The sequence below is a fragment of the Biomphalaria glabrata genome, chromosome 9 (assembly GCF_947242115.1).
Source record: "Biomphalaria glabrata chromosome 9, xgBioGlab47.1, whole genome shotgun sequence".
Classification (NCBI taxonomy): Eukaryota; Metazoa; Mollusca; class Gastropoda; family Planorbidae; genus Biomphalaria; species Biomphalaria glabrata.
In genome coordinates, this window is record NC_074719.1 from 13,779,355 (window position 1) to 13,801,328 (window position 21,974).

The 21,974-nt window shown below is 33.7% G+C and overlaps 2 protein-coding genes across 4 annotated transcripts in view; one reads left to right on the forward strand and one right to left on the reverse strand.

The window, feature by feature from the left end:
- The window catches only part of LOC106074648 (roquin-1-like), a 27,685-nt gene extending 9,067 nt beyond the window's left edge, over nucleotides 1-18,618 (reverse strand). Inside the window, exons 1-11 of one of the 3 annotated variants that reach the window (XM_013235459.2) lie at nucleotides 18,456-18,618; nucleotides 14,786-15,190; nucleotides 13,913-14,112; nucleotides 4,110-4,430; nucleotides 3,802-3,977; nucleotides 3,444-3,644; nucleotides 3,193-3,325; nucleotides 2,863-3,097; nucleotides 2,501-2,719; nucleotides 2,091-2,302; nucleotides 1,377-1,810 (exon numbers count right to left, since the gene is read on the reverse strand). In XM_013235459.2, coding sequence (XP_013090913.2) covers nucleotides 1,377-1,810; nucleotides 2,091-2,302; nucleotides 2,501-2,719; nucleotides 2,863-3,097; nucleotides 3,193-3,325; nucleotides 3,444-3,644; nucleotides 3,802-3,977; nucleotides 4,110-4,430; nucleotides 13,913-14,112; nucleotides 14,786-14,934 — 2,280 coding nt within the window. In that variant the 5' untranslated portion in view covers nucleotides 14,935-15,190; nucleotides 18,456-18,618. Of the gene's footprint in view, nucleotides 1-1,376; nucleotides 1,811-2,090; nucleotides 2,303-2,500; nucleotides 2,720-2,862; nucleotides 3,098-3,192; nucleotides 3,326-3,443; nucleotides 3,645-3,801; nucleotides 3,978-4,109; nucleotides 4,431-13,912; nucleotides 14,113-14,785; nucleotides 15,191-16,482; nucleotides 16,717-17,774; nucleotides 18,085-18,455 lie in introns of those variants that run through there. The other 2 variants (XM_013235457.2, XM_013235458.2) reach the window with 2 other exon arrangements.
- Nucleotides 6,900-21,974, forward strand: part of LOC106074657 (uncharacterized) — a 119,919-nt gene continuing 104,844 nt past the window's right edge. The window contains exon 1 of the mRNA XM_056041952.1: nucleotides 6,900-6,913. The gene's annotated coding sequence lies outside the window, so the exon portion shown is untranslated. The remainder of the gene's footprint in view (nucleotides 6,914-21,974) is intronic.

Sequence of the window (21,974 nt, forward strand, 5' to 3'; positions counted from 1 at the left end):
AAAATTAAGTTTTTATTGTTATTGCTTTATTCTAATATTGACAAAGTATGAAAAAGACAAAATAGGCATTTTAGAGTTTAAAATGTCAAAACAAATATCCCTGTCCAACTTAATGTGAAGATGATTCTCTTTCTTTTATCTGTTTACTAGGAGAGTTAAAACACAAATACCTGTCATTTCAATAATGTTCTAAGTGTATCCTGAGCTTTAAGGTGGCCACAACCAAAGCCTCATATTTGCCTGTACACTCTCTGTGTCAGCAGCTCTGAAAGATTCTGAAACACCGCCATAATGTTAAGGCGGGCTATTAAGGCTATTCCAGTACATCCAACAGCACAAGTTTTGATTGTTTTGTTACTCTATCAAATGATTGGTATAACAGGTTCTTTGTTGCAGCCAACAGAAAGCTTAATACTTACACTTTCTTTATGCCACACAAAAATAAAACAAAGGGAAAGTTTTAAAGCATCAAAGAAAGATCACACGTTATGAAAACAAGCCTGATCAGTTTGGACAGGAATCAATGCTATTTAAATACAAGCTACTAGAGTAAATATATAATTAAATGATAAAACAAAGTTTTATAACATCATCAATTCAGAGCAAGAGTGTTGTAACTGACACTTTTGTATTCTAAGATATTCAATTCTTAATTGAGATTTGTTTTTAAATTTATTTTTATACTTATTTGAAAAGTCAATGAGATATATCCTGTTTTCATAAGTAATTGTATAAAAAGTCATTTAAAGACATTTTTATCACAAAATTGGAGTGAGTTTAATGGGGGGGAATATATAGCTGTTAATTGCTTTTACTTACAGCTATTAAAAAAATATCTTGGTAAAATAAACTCTGTTAGCATTTTGAAAAGCATTATTTGGCATGAAATGTTACCATTATTTCAAGAAACAGCATGAATAAGAAAAAAAAAAGCTTTTAAAAACAACACATCATGATTATTGTGAAATGCAAAAGTAAGGGAAAAAAGATAGCACAGAATCAATTTTCTAGTTGAGATTTGGCCATTCTACTAACTACACAACCTATAGTGTACCAAATGATAAAAAGGGAGTTGTTATACGAGAAACTAATTTTTTGAACTGTTATAACTTAAGTATAAAGTTTATATTACACAAAATAAGTTGATAAAACAAATTCAATTAGCCCATTTTGATTTTTAAAAAAAAACTAAAACTTGTTTTAATAATTTTCAAACACAGTAACAGAGTAAAATAGTTTTAAAATTTCATGACAGCTATATAAGGGTAGGTATTAGGCATTTGTGCTTTTAGCTAAATAATTTCATTAAATTCATACAGGGTTATTACTTTATATGAAAAATGAAGCATTTAAAGTGGGAAAAGGCACAAGTTTACCTGAGAGTTGTATCTTCCCAACTGATGGGGTGGCAAGTTCTGCAGCAATGAATCACAACTTTCAAGGGCTACACTACCAGTACAGTAAGCAGCCTCTGCACTCCCTCTGGTAAGATCAGGGGGAGATACTTGACAGCAATCACTTTGAGGTTGACCAAATGATGACCTTGTGTTCAGTGGTATTGGGGCAGAACTAAGGGGCGCAGATCCCTTTGCCATAGGTGGGGAAACATGGGGGTGCATGTGTCTCACAGAGGAGCTGACTGACATAGGTGGGAGTGGAAATGGGGGTGGCATGACATGGCTACCGGGGAAAGGGGTGGGAGGAAGAGATGAATGCAGCTGAGGACTGTGGGGATAAGCACCATTGATGTGAGCTGATGGATAGCATGTCTGTGGTATCAGTGGCGGTATACCATTACAGTCAGAAAGTGCTGCCAAATGATAGAGATAAAGTATCATTAGAAAAGAATTCTAAGATTAAAATAGAAACTGTAAAGTGAATACGAAAATATCTTAAATACTAATTCAAGAAAAAATAATAGTCAACATACACAACATACAGAGTACACAATTTCAAAGCATTCCAAAGAGTTGAAAGAGGCATAATCCAAAATTTTTCTAGAGTATATGGGAGGTGGCAGTCAGTTGAAAGGGCAGGTGCTTATCAATATGGTATATAAAATAGGATTGAAAGCTAAGCCAACTACTTACAGTCCATGGTTGGTGGCCCATACATCCTCTGTGGAGTAGTTAAACCAGGTGGAATAAATGGTGGCTTCTCTGGATCAAGTGGTTTAGAAATAAGTCGACCGTCCCCATGACCCAGAACTCCATTGGTTTGTAAAGACATCTTCTGGTGAGGCATTAAAGTGCATTTCTCTGCAGCTAGTTTATTTATCAAAGGCAAAGATTCGTGGAGACAGCTATTTGAGGGGAATAAAACAACATACTTTCAAGATAATAATTTTTTTAAAGACCTACAAAATAATGCATTGTAATGGAAATGCAGAGCCAAGTAAGTAGTTCTGATTCATTTCATTTGGCATAATTCATTCATTTAGCTTATAAGGTGATTTATATACTTAAGAAAGGTAGACTAATGGCATACAGATAAAACTTACACAGATGCAGGTTTGCCATCTAACAAGCTTGCCACAGAATGTGATTTACCCAGCAAGCTCAAAGATTTGATTCCAGGACTGTTGGCTTCCATTTTGAGTTTAGACATCAGCTGTACTTGCCGAAGTTGATCACTTTCTGAAGGGGTTAAAAAAGAGGACGTCTTATCTGTAGTACAAGCTGGACCTCTGCTTCCATTTCTTCTAGATCTAGATCTGTATCTGTACAAAATAATGAGGACTAATTCAAAATACTTATATAAACACATTCATATGTGAGATGTTAGAAAATGCATTAACGAAATTTCTTTTTTTACTAATCCTATCTATTAAAATATCTGTTTAAAAAGCATAAAAATGTCTACCTTTCTAGTTCTTCCTGTGAATGTGCAAATGTGCAAGTATTTCCCCTGGGACAAGTTCCACGAGCTGAAAAGAAGTCTCTGCACATGGAAGTTTTATATCTTGTATTTTGTATGGGTGCAGCCTCCAATCTAGATCGATGATCAGGATTTGACAGAAACTCTACATATGAGGTCATCACAGTATTGAGTGAACGCATGATTGCCTCCAAGTTTTCCCAAGAGGGCGCAGGACAGTCTGGACAAAGTTAACATTTGCAGTGTGACAATTTCCAACCATCAATTAAGTTTTGAAAACAACTTGAACTATATTTTCTTTTTTTAAAAACCTACCTGCACCAGGATCAATGTTAGAAAGAAATTCCAACTGAGGCTGAAGTTTAAGTAGACCACTGTGGTCGCTACTTCTCTGTAATGTTGACATCAGTTCTGTTATGCTTTGTGCAAAGGACTGTGGACTTTGATGCTTAAAATAAAAAAAAAAAATGATTGCTCTAGAAAGAATAAACATTTGAAGCAAGAAAGAATGAGAGAAACTGAGAAATAAACAAAGTTATGTCTTAGATCAGCCTAATGGTTGTTACCTTATCAATAATTGATTGCATGTGAGACTTGTGAGCTGTATCTCCATACAACAATGAAGACCAATGTTCTGGTGAAATTCTCAAACCTGCCTCGATGGCAATCTGTACTATCTGGGAATCATGTTCTCTACGAAGTGACTCATACTGACGGAACTCTTCTTTCAGTTGCATCAAAGATGATTCTTCTTCACGTTTCAAAACCTTAAAATACATAAAAGTGAAAAAAAATACACTTCCAAACTCAACTTATATTATAGAGTGGTAAACAAGTTAAATTTCAAATTAACCTCTAAAAAAGATATATAATTGATGTTTATAGAGAAAAAAATAAAATAAAATAAACAACTACGCAATATACCTTAAAACATGATGCTCGATAGAGTAGCTGAACTACATGACCAATGGCTGTCTTTGACGCCTGAGGGTATCTAGATTCTAATCGCTGAACAACAAACAACACCAGGACTTTACGAGATAAAAATGAGCCATCTTCAAGTGCCAATAATATTAACTTTAACACCTCTTCCTGCATTGCTGTGTAAGAGAAAATCAAATATAAATCACACACACACAAAATAATATTAGTATAACTCATCAAAAATTCTTCATTTATGCAACTTTTGTTTTCTAAAGATACTCTAAGCAAGTTAATATTTGTCCTAATACCTGGTCCAAGAAACTGACACCCTCTTGTTCGTACTGCTGCCCAAAGATTTGCAGAAAGCTGGTGTGGATACTGGTGTAGCACTAGAAGCTCAGACACGATTCTCTCCCCTAATGATCGGGCTATTCTAGCAGCTCGTGAACGACCTTCCTCCTCAAGAAGCTGGCAGTGAATTAAACTGATAAGCTTGCGTTGCATTGGGCGACTTAAAACACACTTTGTGTTATTATTGAGTAAATTGTTTCCATTCATGCCAGAAGGACTTTGACTAGTCTTCTGTTGATCTGTTTCGCTGCAGATTGAACTGTCATCATCAGATGCATCTGGCCATCATAAAATAAAAATTATTTGTTTAATTAATAACCATATCATAACATAAAAAAAAGGTACAATCAGACCTGCCTACCAAAAAAAGTCCAAATGCGTAACGCTGATGGTCAAAATGCGTATTTTGGCACCAGAATGCATAACACTTATGCGATCCACTATTTTGTCATATATATATATTGTTAGACACCTTATTTATATAGGTTAGTTATTTAGCGACGCACCATAGAAGACGCATATTGAACGGGACTAGTGACGTTTGGGATATGTTGGGTTAGAGACCGAAAAATCAGTTAGCGATAGAACATTCCAGGGTAACGACGTGTTTAGTGACAGAGACTTCTACTGTGGCCTTTTATCAGAATAAATTCATGTGAACTTGTACACCAGTGTTGACTACATCTCTTCACCTGTTAAAACCGATGTTGTTTTATTCTTGTTTGACTTGTTAGTCAACTGCACGTAATACACCCGAACAATTACACCCAAACGATTGCAGAGTAATTGGTTGACTTCAAGACAGCCTGAACTAGCAACATCACAGTGGCGACCCCGAACCTCGAAGCCCGACGAACATCGAACCGGACCTCGGAGCTGAACGTTTACTCAGGTGAGGGTCGTGCACTCGAAGATATAAGATTTCATCGGAGTACGGCTGAACACAATATCAGCGCAGAGTGACTTTGTTCTAGATCTACATTTTCTTGATCGTACGTTCAACGAGCCGTTAACTCAGGGTGACCTTCGTCAGGACAGTAATCATCGTAACGTCTGGTCTACTTAACCAGTATAGTATCAAAGCCTGATCTTCATATGCTGAATCGACCTACAACCAGAGAAACCGTTCATTCATAACGGGTGAGAGATCGTTAGTGAACCTGTTGGACATATTTTTTCTTCGTCATAGGAGCCACATCGAGTATCAAGTTTTACCTCGTCAGTTTCGAGAAGGACAGTTTGCCCGCTGTCAGAAGTATTGTGAGTACTACAAGTTTGGTAGCTAACTAAATCGAAATCGCTCTGTCGTCTTACCCTTGGAGAGATTCTTGTGGAGCAGTTTGCTCATTGAACCGGTTGCTTGCCACTTTTATAACGGTCACTGTGTTTAACCTTTGGAAGGTTAGTAAAGTTGTATGTATCATTACTGAACATTGATTTATCTAGTATTCGTTGGTCTAGACCATATCTAGACTTGTTAGCAGTGAAGTAGTGGAAACAGCTACATCCACTTAATTTCGTTGAAAACCGTTAATCGTCTAACGGAACGTCGTCGGAGGTGACCTTGGTCTCACCTAGTCTACATTGGACAGTTTGGTCTAGTGAAGCAACGGACAACAGCAAACTTCGTCGTACTACCAGAGTAGCAGCAGAAGCAGTGAACTATTTTAGAGAACCGTTATTCGTCAGCCCAGATCAAGTCATCGTCAAGAAAGCCGTTATTCGTCAGCCCAGATCAAGTCATCGTCAAGAAATTCGTTATTCGTCAGTCGTCCAGATCAAGTTGCCGTCAAGAGACTGTTATTTGTCAGTAGTCGTCTACACAAATCAAGTCATCGCCAGAAGAACCGTTAACCTATTCGTCAGTAACTGTGTACACAAAGTCGTCGGAACTACACATACGGTCATCAACAGTCGTCGAAGAAACTAGAACATTTTGCTGTGGCATATCAGGACATCTGTGGCATTACGTGGGATACTGGTAGCACCGGAGAACAGAGTCAGAACTGGAAGAGAGGCAGTGGAATTTGTTGTGATCTAACATATTCGGGAGTCCGAACAAAGGGATCTTTCTTATCAAAAGCTAAGTGCCATTTTTCTTATTAGTATATGTTTAGATTGCCCTTAGAAATAGATTTTGTCTAAATTTGGTACGTTAGCCTGAGTAAAATCAGGTGGTGCGCCTTAAAACCCGTCGGGGTAGAAGACGTAATTTAGATGAAAAGCTATATTATACGTTTAGGGTTGTAATTTGTTTTGTTTGTGTAAACGTCATATCCGTTGTTGCCTGGTTACTTCGTGACGTTATCATTGTGTGCCATATTGTCACATCCCAACCCATAGCGATAGTCTCATTTAATTATTTCATTTGTTTATATTATTTTAAATTATTTATTTTTATTAATTTAATTAGATCTGTATTTTTTTTCACTTAATGATAGAAAGTGCGGGTAGGATTCTTTTACTGTGAATCAGACTAAAATAATTTTAGTTTGAGCGGTTAAAATCAAATATGATTTTGCCATGAGAATAATGCCGAAACTGGCTATGTAGTCAAACACTGTCGTCTGGCTAAATTTAGATCTGCAAATTGTTGTACATCTCTTTGGTACATTTAATTATCTAGACTCGAATTTGAAATATTATTAATTGAAAGAAGGTAGTACATTCTAGATATATATATCTTGTTGAAGATATATTTGACACTGTATACACATATTTATTTCGCATGGTTAAATAGAACCATAATTTCTGGATCTAGACTAGATCTATCTTACCTACTCTAGACAGTCTTAGAGTCTACTGAGTACTCTAGACATTTCAGTCATACCAGGTTTTAAAATTGATCATAGTTATTCATACTAGATCTAGGGGTCATAGTGCTCTTGATAACTATAGATCTAAATAGTATTATTATACATACTATAATATACTAGATTTAAATTTGTGGGTAATACTGGACCTAATATACAGATTTGAATATAACCATAATAACTCAGACTAGATTTACACATTTACTAAATCTAGAGATAGAGACATAACACTTAAAACTGGTATAAAAGTGTGTAAAAACCTAAATATAAAATAAATTTAAAGTATAGCCATAACCAAGATAGGCTAAGTAAAAATATATATATAAAATATAAAACACAATGGCTACATCATCATATGTGGACCTTAAGGAGGTTAAGGAAACAGCTATGCAGGATGGAAAGGCTATGGAGTTAAAAGGAAAGGACTTAGCAGCTTATGTACAGCAAGTTGTGAGGGAAGAAACGGAACGTCAAAGACAGAAAGAAGAGATAGAAAGGCAAGACAAAGAAAGAGAAAAAATTAGAGAACATGAAGCTAAAATGGAGAAGATGAGATTGGATGCAGCACAAGCCAGAGCTCAAACTGAACAAGGAAATAACACAAATAATTCAAATAATTATACCACTCAAAGAGACAACCCTAATTCACAGACATGGCTAAAAAGAAAAATTCAAAGTTTTGATGAACAGAAGGATGACATTGGTGATTTCCTAAAAAGATATGAGGCAAAAATGTCTACATTTAACATGCCTGAAGAAGAGTGGTCTGAAATACTGATAGACTTTGTTCATGGTCAAGCTCTAACAATATGCCAAAATCATGACCATCATATTGATGATAGCTATCAGGTTTTAAAAAGAGAGTTATTGAATGCCTATGGTCATAATGCTACAACTTTTAGAAAGAAATACTTTGACAATATACCATCTTTAGAAATAGAACCCCAAACTACTATTAATATGGAAAAGGATTTTTTCAATAAGTGGGTAAAATTAGAAAAAGTGAATAATTCTTATGAGGGATTAAAAAATTTTATTCTAGTGGACAACTTTGTAAATAAATGTGATCCTCAATTACAATCTTTTATTAGAGAAAGAAACCCGAAAACTATAGATGAAATAACAGAGATAATGAGAGTATACAAAAATGCCTATCCAAATAAACCATTTTCTGATAGGGATAAGAGCAAAGTAGATTTAATAGGATACACCAAAGAAAATGTTGATAGAAGTAGAAATAGAAACAGATCAAATAGTGGAAATAGAAAATATAGTGAAATAACCTGTTTTAAATGTCAAGGAAAAGGTCATATAGCAGCTAACTGTAGAAGAGGGAATAGTAGGTCTGGAAGTAGAAATAGATACAATGAACAAAATAACAGTAGATATAGGAGTAGAGATAGGAATGACAGGGGAAATTATAGAAATAGGAGTTACAGTAGGGAATACAAAAATAAAGGTACAGATAGGGTATATTTCATGGAAGGAAATAGGAACAATTTTGCAGTGTACTCAGGGTTTGTAGATAGAATTCCGGTGGAATTAATCAGGGATTCAGGTTGTAACACTTTGGCAGTAAAAACTAAATTTGTCAAACCTCATTGGTATAAAGGGTTTACTAAGAAAGTAGAATTAGCAGATGGCACGGTAAGGGAATTTAAAGCTATAAGGGTGTACATTGAAACTCCATTTTTCACTGGTTATTGTGATGGCATTACAATACCAGAAATGAGATATGATATGTTAGTAGGAAACATAAAAGGAGTTAAAGAATGTTCAAGAAAAGAATTAGAAGACTGGCAAAACAAATACAAAAACATAAGACAAAATCATGAAAACATAGAAACACAAAATATAACAAGTATGATAATAACAAGATCAATGGATAAACAAGATAAGAAACAGGAAAATACAATAAATGTAATAAGTAATGATAAAGAAAAAGAAACCAGTAATGTAATACAAATAGAAAATACAGATGTTAAGGAAAGAGAGATAGAAAATGAAACACAAAATAGTCTTGAAACACAAATATCTCAAAGTGAAAAAGAAACAATACCCACATTTGCATTAGAACAAATGAATGACAATATTATTGGGAAAATTTATTCAAGAATATCAGATAAAAACAATAATAATCCAATGGAGAAATTTTGTATAGAGAATAAAATATTGTTTAGACAAACAAGTAATGATAACAAGAAAATAAAACAACTTGTCTTACCACAGAAATATTGGAAAGATGTTTTAATCATGACACATGATAATAATTTAGCAGCACATAGGGGAGTAAAGAAATGTTATAGGAATTTGTCAAAACAAGTATTTTGGCCCAAAATGAAAGCAACAATCAACAAATACATAAACTCATGTGACATATGTCAAAAGAGATCTAACAAAAGCTTAGTGAATAAAGCACCTATTCAAGAAATGGATGAACCTACAGCACCATTTCAGAAAGTATCTATTGATTTAATAGGTCCTTTAATTCAAACTGAAAATAATAACAAATACATTCTAACAGTAATAGACATGTTTAGTAGATATCCAGAGGCAATCCCATTATCAAATACAAGTGCAGAGAATATCATTAATGCCATAACTCAAAAAGTAATTACAAGACATGGTATACCTAAAATTATATTGAGTGATCAGGGATCTCAGTTTAAGTCAGAACAATTTAAGAAATGGACTAAACAATACAATATACAACACATATACTCTTCGGTTTACCACCCGGAGAGTAACGGTTTATGTGAACGATATGGTGGTTCATTAAAAAGATCATTAACAAAAATAATTCAGAATAATCAGAACAAGTGGGATCATTACATTAACTATGTACTATTTGCTCATAGAAACAACATCCATGAAGCAACACAATTTTCACCATATGAAATAATACATGGAAGAAAACCTAGAGATGAATTAGATGTTTTTAAAGAAAATATAATAGATAATGAGAATAAATTAAATAATGACAGTGAAACAACAATCACAACAGAATTGAAAGAAATATGGACTCAAGCATATAACAACAATAAGAAATACAAACAAAGTGCTCATGAGAATATAAATAAGAAAAGACAATTGAAAACACTAGAAGTAGGAAACAATGTATTAATATTAATAAATGACCTGAAAAATAAAATTGGTAAACAATGGAAAGGTCCATTTAAGGTGATAAAACAAATTAGTGATGTGAATTATCAAATTGAAATAAATGGGAAAATTAAAACATATCACATAAATAATTTGAAACTGTATCATGATAGAGAAGATGAGTTAATACAAAACATTCAGGAGGAAATAGAAAATACATTTTCAGAAAGAGAAGAATGCTTGATGATAATAACAAATGAAAATCATAATGAAAATGATATTAAGGAAATACCTGTAATAGAAACAAAAGAGAATCAAACTTGGCAAAAGATTAATCTTAATAATTTAACTAAGGAAAAGTCAAAAGATATAACTAAAATAATACAGGAATACAAAGAAATTTTTTCCAGCATACCAGGAAAAACTAATATTATTAAACATGACATTAAAGTAACAGACACAAAACCTATCAAGCTTAAGCCATATAGAATACCGCTACATTTACAAGACAAAGTAAAGAAAGAAATAGACAATTTACTAGAATCATGTATAATTGAGCCATCAACATCTCCTTATGCTTCACCAATTGTGATAGCCAAAAAGAAGAATGGAGATATAAGGTTATGTATTGATTATAGGAAACTTAATAACATCACAGAATTTGACCCATATCCAATGCCAAATATAGAGGATATTTTACATAAATTAAATGGAGCAAAATTTTTTACTAAATTGGATTTAACTAAAGGTTATTGGCAAATACCTTTAACAGAAAATGCAAAACCTTACACAGCATTTGTAACACCATATGGTATTTTTCAATGGAATTATATGAGTTTTGGATTAGTAAATGCACCTGCCACATTTAATAGAATGATGAACATGATAATTGGAAACAAAGAAAATGTTATTTGCTATTTGGATGACATATGTATTTTTAATAATAGTTGGGAGGAACATTTGGTAGATGTAAAAGAAGTATTCAAAATAATAAAAGAAAGTGGACTTACAATTCAAGCCGAAAAAGTAGAAATAGGATTGGAGGAAATAATTTTTCTAGGACATAAAGTAAATAAAAACATGATTAGCCCTATTGAAGATAACATAAAGAAAGTACTTAATATTGAAATACCTACAACAAAAAGACAAATTAAAAGCATACTGGGAATAGTAAATTATTACAGAAAGTTTATAAAGAACTTAGCAGAAATAGTGAATCCACTAAATGACTTACTTAAAAAAGGAAAACCTCAAAAAGTAGTTTGCAATGAGGAATGTGTGAAAGCTATTGACAGAATTAAAGATGTTTTTAGTCATGAACTAATATTAAGACTACCTGATAAAGACAAAATATTTTATGTCACAACTGATGCATCTGGTAATGCTATTGGTGGTTGTCTAATGCAAAACTATGATAACTTACATCCTATATTATATGTAAGTAGAAAATTGTCAGAGGCAGAAAAAAAATATAGTGTCATTGAAAGAGAAGCCTTAGCTGTAATATGGGTAATTACTAAGCTAGAGAGCTATTTAATAGGAAGGAAATTTATATTATTAACTGATCATAAACCTATTCAGTATATACAGCAAAAGAGCATGAAAAACAGTCGTGTTTATAGATGGTTCTTAGCACTACAGGAGTATAAATTTGAAGTGAAAGCTATTAGTGGATCTGTGAATATTGTAGCTGATCTATTGTCTAGAATGACATTGAAGTGAAATAATTTTGTAAATAAACTATGATTATATTGAGTATGTAATATATATTAATATATTGACACCATTTATATGTTATGGAAAAGGGAGATAAGTAAATTTGATGTTAAGCATTTAAAAGTAAGTATGGATATTTTTTTTTTTTTTTTTTTTGTGTGAATCATTTCATATATCATTGACGAAAGTTAGTTCTATGGAAAAGGGTGAGTATAAAAGAAAAATGGACAAAAGCGTATAAAAGGGTGGTAAGAAAAAAGTTATTGAATGTGTAAATAAAGTTTATAATTGTTTTTTTGAAATATTGTATTTTATCAGATTACTGCCAGTGAAGAACACTTGTGAGTGTATGACATGCCCATAAGATGCCACATTTTCCTCCATGATGAACTGTGTACTAGTGAAGATGATTCTGGAATGTTATGAACTGTTATGAACATTGACATGAATATGAGGAACTGTCAAGATGAAGATGTCAAGATGAAGAGATCAAGATTTTATGTTTGTGGTCTTCCCCTTAAATTGAAAATGCCCTTGTAAGACTTGACAGTAGTGGAAAAATATTGACATATTTTTCAAGGGGGGGAGGAATCTGTTAGACACCTTATTTATATAGGTTAGTTATTTAGCGACGCACCATAGAAGACGCATATTGAACGGGACTAGTGACGTTTGGGATATGTTGGGTTAGAGACCGAAAAATCAGTTAGCGATAGAACATTCCAGGGTAACGACGTGTTTAGTGACAGAGACTTCTACTGTGGCCTTTTATCAGAATAAATTCATGTGAACTTGTACACCAGTGTTGACTACATCTCTTCACCTGTTAAAACCGATGTTGTTTTATTCTTGTTTGACTTGTTAGTCAACTGCACGTAATACACCCGAACAATTACACCCAAACGATTGCAGAGTAATTGGTTGACTTCAAGACAGCCTGAACTAGCAACATCACAATATATATATATATATTAATATATAATATTAAATCTAAATGTCATGATTAGATCTACAATCTAAATCTAGATCAATACGACAATAGAGATGATATCTAGACTAGAACTGGATCTATGTCTATTTAATGAATATAATCTACTCTAGATCTGGGCTCAAGAGTGTTACCAATGCTGTGGATCCGCTATAAACGTAGGTCTACTCCAAACTTTCGTAGGCCTACCTTCATCCTTGATCTATTCTATACTAAGACTAAGAATCTAGTCTAGATCTAAACTAGATGGTAGTAGATGTTATTGATCTAGATCTAGTCAATCTAAATATATATCTATATTCATATACTACAACTAAATTGGATCTAGATTGTAGAGTAATGTAAAGAATCATGACATAACGTAATGTCTAGATAGACTCTAGCTAGATCTATTCCTGTATAACAAGTTATCTAGATTCTAGATCTAGAATCCAGATCTAGATCTAGATCAGATATCTACAATGTCACTCAATGTGTTTTGAATCGATAGCACTTTGATATTTTTTTCTATACAAATGAATACGGGAATCAGGGATTCAACATAATTGATTTAATTTCTACTTAAGAACTTACAAAAAAAAATAAAAAAATCACGTTGGTGTATCAGCTAAATAGATCTGGACACAATGTGTTCCCCCACCTTTTCTGCCCCCCCCCCCAACAGGACGGCTTAGCATGACCTCAGTGACCGCTCGTAAGCTTGTAAGAGGGGGAAAAAAGGATACGAAATGCGTAACGCGACGGGTTAAATGCGTATTTGCATACTGACATTTTTGGGAGATTTTGCGTAACGAATATGCATTTTGCGTAACGGTAGGCAGGTCTGTACAATGAATAAGACTAAATATGAAAACCAGCCATGTTATAAAAAATAGCTTGATATCTAAGTAACAACAACACAACTATTCTTTTACAAGTTTCATCTAATGCTGAATTTTACATATATAGATTATAAAATTGCCACTGATTACTTATTTCAGAGGAGTTTGAAATCAAAATCAAAGTCTTACTTAAATAATTATAAACCCCTCTCTCTTTCCCCCTCCATCCCTCTTTCTTACATAAGCACATACACAAACTTTGAAGAAACATTTTTAGTAGACACAATGTAACAGTCGTGAAGTAGTCCATCAAAACTTACTCTCTGCCAAAGGTTTTAGATGCACAGCCATTTCTTCTATACATTTTCTAGCTTGTTCATATGACTTGGGATTATCTGAAACTGTTTTTACAGCTTCCTTCTCTTGTTCAGGAACAGCAGCACCAACCAAATGCATCAGAGCAAAATTAGCTGGCAGCTTATCCACATCACTGGGTAGTACTATCTGGTCAAATGGGCACCTATATAAAAAATATGAAACTATGACATGAATAAAAATGATTTTTTTTTTAAGTAATGAGAGGTGACATTCATAAGTGATTTTTAACCATTATAAATGATTTAACAACACTTAATTATTTGCAACATAAAACAACAACAAAATAATATCACAATGCAGATTTTTCACTACTTTACTTTAAAAGATTGTCATAGTCAGGGCAGGCAAAAGCTAAAAGTACTTCTGAATATGTCTCAAATAACCTGGCAAAACTGAATGTGGAGACCTGGCATCTCAAAAACCAGGAGTTTTGGCCATTAGGAGCTAGACTATTAATGAAACCTCTGCTACTTTGCCATGCAAAGGCTCCAGGAATCAACCGCAAGGTATAAATAAGCAGAGAATACCCTTTAGCATTGGAATCAATTCACTTTATATTCCCTCCAACAGATCTGTCAACAAAATGCACGCCAAACATATTGCGTAACATTCCTTTGGACCACATCAGAATGGTCAACAGTTATAAAAAGGAACATTGGTATTCCATGACCCTTTATCCAAATTTTTGGTATGCTAGACACTACCAATATCTCTCAAAACAGAACGATGATATAAAATAAACTAAGCACTTTTTTTTTACTTATTGCAGGGATAAAATATTTCCTAACAAAGAAATCAAAACAAGGTAGGCTCACCTGTTATCATTTAGTTTGCTACGAATGCAAGACTTGCATACAGTATGACCACAGCCTAGAGAAATGGGCCTTTGCTGACATTCATTGAACACTTTACAGCAAACAGGGCAGGAAATGAACTCTGTCCAAGGTAATCCTTGAAAAGGCATTTTTTTTACGTTTCAAGGAACAGTTAACAGTAAACTATAGTTTTATATATGCTCCGTGATTGAAATAATCCTGAAAATGTTTAGTGGAAGTGTCAAAGGACCAACTGACTTGTCAAAGAAAATGTCAGTTCTCCACACCTCCTTCTATTCTTTAGCATAAACTGGTACAAAATTATTTAATCCAAAGCTGCATCTTCTTTCTGACTTTTGGAGTGCCAATTAAGCAGGCACATTTGCAAAGCAATCCATAAGAGAACTGTAAAAAAAAAAAAAACATTATGTGAGTTGTAGCGAGAATATTTTTTTAAAAACTTTAATAGAGCATGTTATAGCAGGAAAACTGTGTGTATGTGTGGCCGGATAGAAAAAAAAAAAAGTAGTAAAATTCTACAATACAGCACTTTTAGCATACATTCACAAACCAAAGGACCAAACATTATCCATGCTGCTCTTTCACACAGAATTTTGAGAAAAAAAAATGGAAATTTTTAAGGAACTTTTCCTCATTTGTTATATATAAATTAAAAAAAAAAAACCACACACACAGCAATTGACAAATACAATTAATGTGCCAATAACTAGAATCTATAAATTTTCAAGGCAAAAATAATAATGTCTTAATGTTGTGAATGTGATTAATTATGCATGTTTGTGAGATACTAAATTTCATCCCTTTATGTATATTTCCTTTGGTTAATTGTTGCAGAGTGTTGTGAATATTTTTTTTAATGTGATAATGCAAACAAGAATGACAACTGACATAATGAATGATGGTTCCATTATATGTGTGTGACTACATTTCCCTATGGCACACAGCATGCATGTATAACACATTTCTCCCAGAAAGAAAAATGAGGGACATTTAATGACCATCCATCCAGTTCAATAGTAGACACTAGATCAAGAAATCTAGATCACAGCCTAAACCAATCTACTAGATTTTTTTAATCTTTAGCAGCCAGCAGAGACCTATTCTACATAATAAGATCAATAATATAGTGACTATATTGCTCACTACTCTCACTGAGAGGATTGGAATGTTAACAATTTGACAGTATTCATTACATATAAAAGATTAGATTGTTATACATTTTCTAACAGGGGTGAGAATTATAAGATGTTTCATTCATGTTAGCATTAATTTCAACTTTCATTCAAAAAAAGATCTGAAAATTAAGTACATAAATTAAAAATAAAATAAAAATGTGCCATCCCATTTTACTGTATTATCAGCATTACATTATATAAAAAGTACATATATATGTAGTTGTTCCCTTTGATACCAAAGGATTTTTAAAACATATATATTACAATAAGGCCACATTTTATTACTATCCAGTGGATTTATTTGGTGCCTAACAGATTATTACATTTTTGTGTATGTCCTAACAAAGAATAAAATGTTTTAGCCACCTAGGCAGATTAGTCTATATGAATCAATCAGCCCTGAGCAAATACAACACTAAGATATTCAGCACATAAAGCAATAGTAGGAAAACTATTTTAAAAAAAGATGGATTGAAGGACTAAAAGAAATTCTTGACTCACATCTCAAAGGGTCTCACAACAAGCAGAATGTTTGACATATTCAGAGACAGATCTCTTCCAGTCTTTCACTGTGACAATACAGTTTCTCAGCCTTGCTGTGATGGGAGAACTAAGGCAGAGCTCAAGGAACCGCATTTCACAATAGACAGATGTGATAAAATTTTCATTTAGTTGATGGGAGATCTTCTGACAGAAGAAACAATCCTTCATTCCTGGCCTCTGGGTAAAAGCCTTCCCGTAGGTCAAGGGTCATTAAAGCAATAAGCATGATCTTTAAAGACATTCTACAGTCTACAGTATCCTGTCATCATCTCTCAACTACTATAGAAATATAGATCTATTCTATTCTATATTGTACCCATGCAGAAGTGGAAGGTTATTATGTATTCAAATTCAATATTTAGCAGATCTGCATTATTTGTGACAAGTTAGCTACTTTATTTTCATCAGGAATTTAGTGATTAGATGTTGGAAGTTTTTGTTTTTTTTATCAAAAGATTTGAAAGTAAAAATTAAGATTCTAGATTTTAATAGAATCACACTCACAGTCTAGTCTATCTAACTAAACTCTACTAAATCTACTACTACTACTAATCAGACTAAGTCTAAATCTTAAGTCAGTCTAAAATCTAGCTAGATCTTTACCACTACCAATAAAAAGTTATTATAAATTTTAATTATTTGTAGATCTAGTCTACTTCTGATAAAAAAAAATTCTATTTCAAATATAAGACTAAGTCTAGTCTAAGTCATCTAGATTCTAGATTAGATGAGTCTACATTTAGTACCAAGAAAACAACATTTTGATCTAAGATAATGTTAATCATAGCCAAAGTGGAGTGTTCACTCTCACTTAGCCAGCTGTGAATAAAGATTAATAGATCTAGATAGATAATTTATTATTTATACCTACAAAGCACAAGGACTCAGCAGGAGAATTACCATCCTGACCTTACTTAGACTTAGGCATTAGACCTTAGATCCTACAAGTACAACACAACACTGATGAATACAGAACAGAGATCATGTTTAAAGACCACTGTATGAAGTATGATGACTATCATCATCATAAGTGTCATGAGATTCTAAATAGAGTCCTCTAGTCTACAATCTAGTACTTTTTTTTTTAATAGCCATAAATGATAAAAATAAAATAGAAGTAAAAATAAAAGGAGGGTGTCCATGTAGGCCCAAGATCTATAAATTTAGCATATTTAGAATTAAAATAAATTCATCAAGACAATACACTTGGATTATCAAATGATGTATGTAACATTTCATGCAAAACTCACCATAATTACTCATCAAATTGATTTAGCATGTCCTGGAAACATAACAAACGAATATTACTATAAAGATACCGGACATAAATATGGATGTCTAATGTCCATGTAGTAAGGCCAGGATTAGAGATCTAATTGAGGTAACAAAACCTTTCCTTTCGGATTCTTATTAAATATAAATATAGATTAAAATTTTAAAGTATGCTTCCAACAAAAAATAAATATGAAAATCTATAAGTAATAACGATTTGAGAATAAAAGTTAACAGAATAATATTAAAGCAATGTTATCCGCACATATCTACATGTCAGACAAACTGGCAAATACAAACTACTTGTAAATAAGTATCGTATGTTCCGAGACTAAAAATTTGTAATCGATTTTTAAAGCTGTTAAGAATACATAGAGTCATAATCGAGTAGCAAAATAATTCACATTAGTGAATATCTTCAACTAGGTCAGGGTTTTTTCGGGTTTTAACCACCTTGAACTAGCTAGCCAAGCACCATTCATATTGATTTTTTTTTTAAAGAAGTTCTAATTTACAACAAAAAACAAATATTAATGGCGCTCTGTCATTTAACATGTTTTTTTTATTTTAGAGTTAAAATTTTATATAAATGTCAATTTGTAAAGAAAAGTAAAAGAAAAGTTTAATAAAAACATTAATAATAATAGAAGTTTTCATACGTTCGAATGTGTTATTTTAAAGAACCTGTCCCTTTTTAGAAGTTAATGTCCATAGAGAATGTAGATCAAGAATTTGCATTGCACATGCTTTACAACTATAGGCCTAATCACGACCATAGGTAAGAAGAAAAAGTCCTGACAAACAGACCCAATATTACATCTACGTTTGAAATCCCCTCGAAGTTTAGATTCATTTTAACGTTTCAGCACGTGTGGGCCTATGGCATGCCCTTACAAAAATCCATAGCATTCTACACTACCCATGAACTCTATTGTTTGTACACATTTGGTAGGCTATAGGGCAATGTTCACTGCGTGTCTTTTTCCCCCCAACTCCTGTACATTGAACCATAGCAACCTAAACTTCACGTCAAACAGAATACATTTAAGATTTGAGAGATTCTAATTTCCCCCTCCAACTCCTGCTCGAACCATAATTTTCTCATAATTATTGATGATTATTTTTATGTCATACATTGTATATTTTATACATATAGGCAGTGATTTTTTTGTGACGGTACGCACCGGTACGGCGTACCGGCACTTTTTTTAATGTGGGGGAAAAAATATTACTTTTCTTGTATTTTAACGTTTATTATTAATTTATTAGTAGTTAAAAGTTAGGTAATCCATCCCTGAGTACCTGCACCTAATCACTGAGTACCGGCACCTATTTTTAAAAAAAGGCACTGCATACAATGAGAAAGAGAGATAGAGAGATGAGTGAGCGGAGGGAGAACACAGACGGATCGACAGACAGACAGACAGACAGACAGATAGATAGATAGATAGATAGATAGATAGATAGGCCTATCAAATCTAAATCCCTAGAATATTAATTCAAGTGTTTTTTTACAATGCATATGTTAAAAAAACTACTTTGCCTTCCTTCCACTTATTTGTATTTGTGTAATTTTAAAACTTTATAGACCTATACAGAGTTTGTGCCAGAGTATATGCAGTATATGTGTAGATTGTATTTGTAAGTTATGATCTTGAATCTAGACTCTATATATTAAACTGTATAACACTTAGATGAAGATGTAGATATAAAGGCCTATTATTCGCGTAGTTTGATGCCAATTCTTTAGGGTGCAATAAATTCAAATAATATACTTTTCATATAGGCCAGTTTACCTGTAGCCAATTCTCTCCCTAGCCCCCCCCCCCCCCCCCCCCCCGATATTGTTAAACTTGATATGAGCACTCCAAGTCATTGTACCAGGACCGGCCTTACGCATAGACAAACTAGAGGCAGCCGCTTGGGGCCTCTGATTTGTGGGGGCCTCAAACAGGACCAAAAATAACTTTTTAGAGAAGAAATATCGAGACACGTTCCCCATAACCCCATAGTGTTATTGTTGGAGTACACTAGGCTTTTAATAAATTGCGTAATTTTATTTTATCGCTGTTTATTTTTTATTTTTCTATTTCATTTTTGGCCACCAAATTCACTTCGCCCAGGGACTCCAATTATCTAATGCAGTCATTTCTAACAGCACTTTTGGTGATTTGTGATAGTGATGTATAAGGCCTAATAAATGTTGGCTATGCTGCTGCAGCAGCTGGTTTTATGGTATGCGCTTCGGTTTTCACGATATGGTCCAGAGTTCGAAACCCGCTTCCACCTCCTGTGATAGGTAGGCCATATTGGACCATAACCTAATTATAATCTTCAGTTTCTGACGGAACGTCCGAGACTTATCAAAACAAAAGAAAACTCATTAAATAAGAATATAAGCAAAAAACCTATGTAGGCCTACATGTTGTCTCTGAACTGTGTATGCCATTAATGAGTTATAAATTAGCCAATATGGTCTGCCTTTCTTTGTTTGTATAGATTGTCTTAAAGATCTCATATGAGTATGCCTACTGAATAAGATTATTTATCGACCACACAATGCATTATAGGCTACTATTGGCATATAATTACGGAACCGGCATTGGCATCGGTAAATATTGAAACCTAGGGATCTGCACCTCGATCCCTCCTCTATAGCCGTTTCTGCTTGGAACCTATAGATCTATTATGCCATATGTTCATATGCCATATATATATATATAAGCCCTATTGTTTTTAAGGAATAGATGAAATGGTCTTTTTTTTTTCATTTCTTAATTAGCATATGAGCAAGCTAGATTATGTGTAGGCCTATATATAATTACTTTAAAACTATTTGTTTACATAAGCTTGATGCTCATTTAGTGTAGGCAGAATTCTTTGAACACACTAACAGTATAAGTTTGAGTAAGCACCAATTCATCATGGACCTCATTCACCAATCGTAAACAAACAACAACGTGATAATATTGATAAAACAATGAAAAAATGTATCACGTGACAGCCTTTATGGATTACGTAATTTGTATAGAAGAGATAGAGAATCACGTGGCTAAATGTTGTTTGTTTACGATTGGTGAATGAGGTCCATTACAACAATGCAAAGCGTTCGTTGAACTAGTGTACAAGCTCGTTACATATCCGTTCCACAACTTTTTACTACATTGGGCACAGTTGAACGAACCTAAGACCTGCTACTACGATAGTGACGGAAATGGAATGAGCATACGAGCCTATACGTCAGCGGTTCTCAACCTTTTAAGCTCGGCGACCCCTTTTTACAAACCCCCACTCTGCCGCGAGCCCCCTCCCCACACACACACACATACAGCAATAGAAGAATAGACAATAACAATCAATATTTTCGATGGTCTTAGGCGACCCCTGGCAAATCGTCATTCGACCCCCAAGAGGGTCGGGATCCACAGGTTGAGAACCGCTGCTCTACGTCAAGGTTGTTGGCTTGTGTCACGGTTCATGGCACATGGCTGGTGAAGGAAGAAGAAAAAAAAAAGATGGGTGACATGGCCAGTGAGGATAAGACGATAGGCTCAGTTACATCTTTTTTTTTTTCGTGATCAACCAACCGGAACCTCCTTAGAAGTCCTTGTCGCACTGTAGACTCTCGTGCGTCAACAGAACGTGACACTGCCCTTTACTCAACTAGTGAAACGTTAGTGTATAATTGACTGCAGTGGTTCTTAAAGTTTTAGTGTAAAGAACATCGGGAAATATTGCAAAACAGGCTCTGGACTGGAACCCACAGGGGAAAAGAAAGCGCAAACATGGAAGAGATCAGACTAACAAGAAGCAAAGAATGTAGGATGGACATCATGGATCCAACAGAGGGAATTACATTGCCTAGAACAACATTTTATTATGAAGATAGGCCTAGTAGCCTACTGTTGTCCCATTGGGAGACATAAGGATTAAGTTATGTCTTCAAATTCTAAGTTTGCTGACTTAAAAAAAAAACACCAGCTGTCTTTTATTTATTGGGGCCTATTTATTTATTTGTTTGTATTCTTTGTCAATGTTATGTCTACAAATTATAAGTCTGCTGACTTTTTTTTTAATTACCAGCTGTCTTTTATAGTGATGAGAGTTTTATTTATTTGGGACCTATTTATTTATTTGTTTGTGTTCTTTGTTAATCACTCGAAGGGAGAGCAAATTTT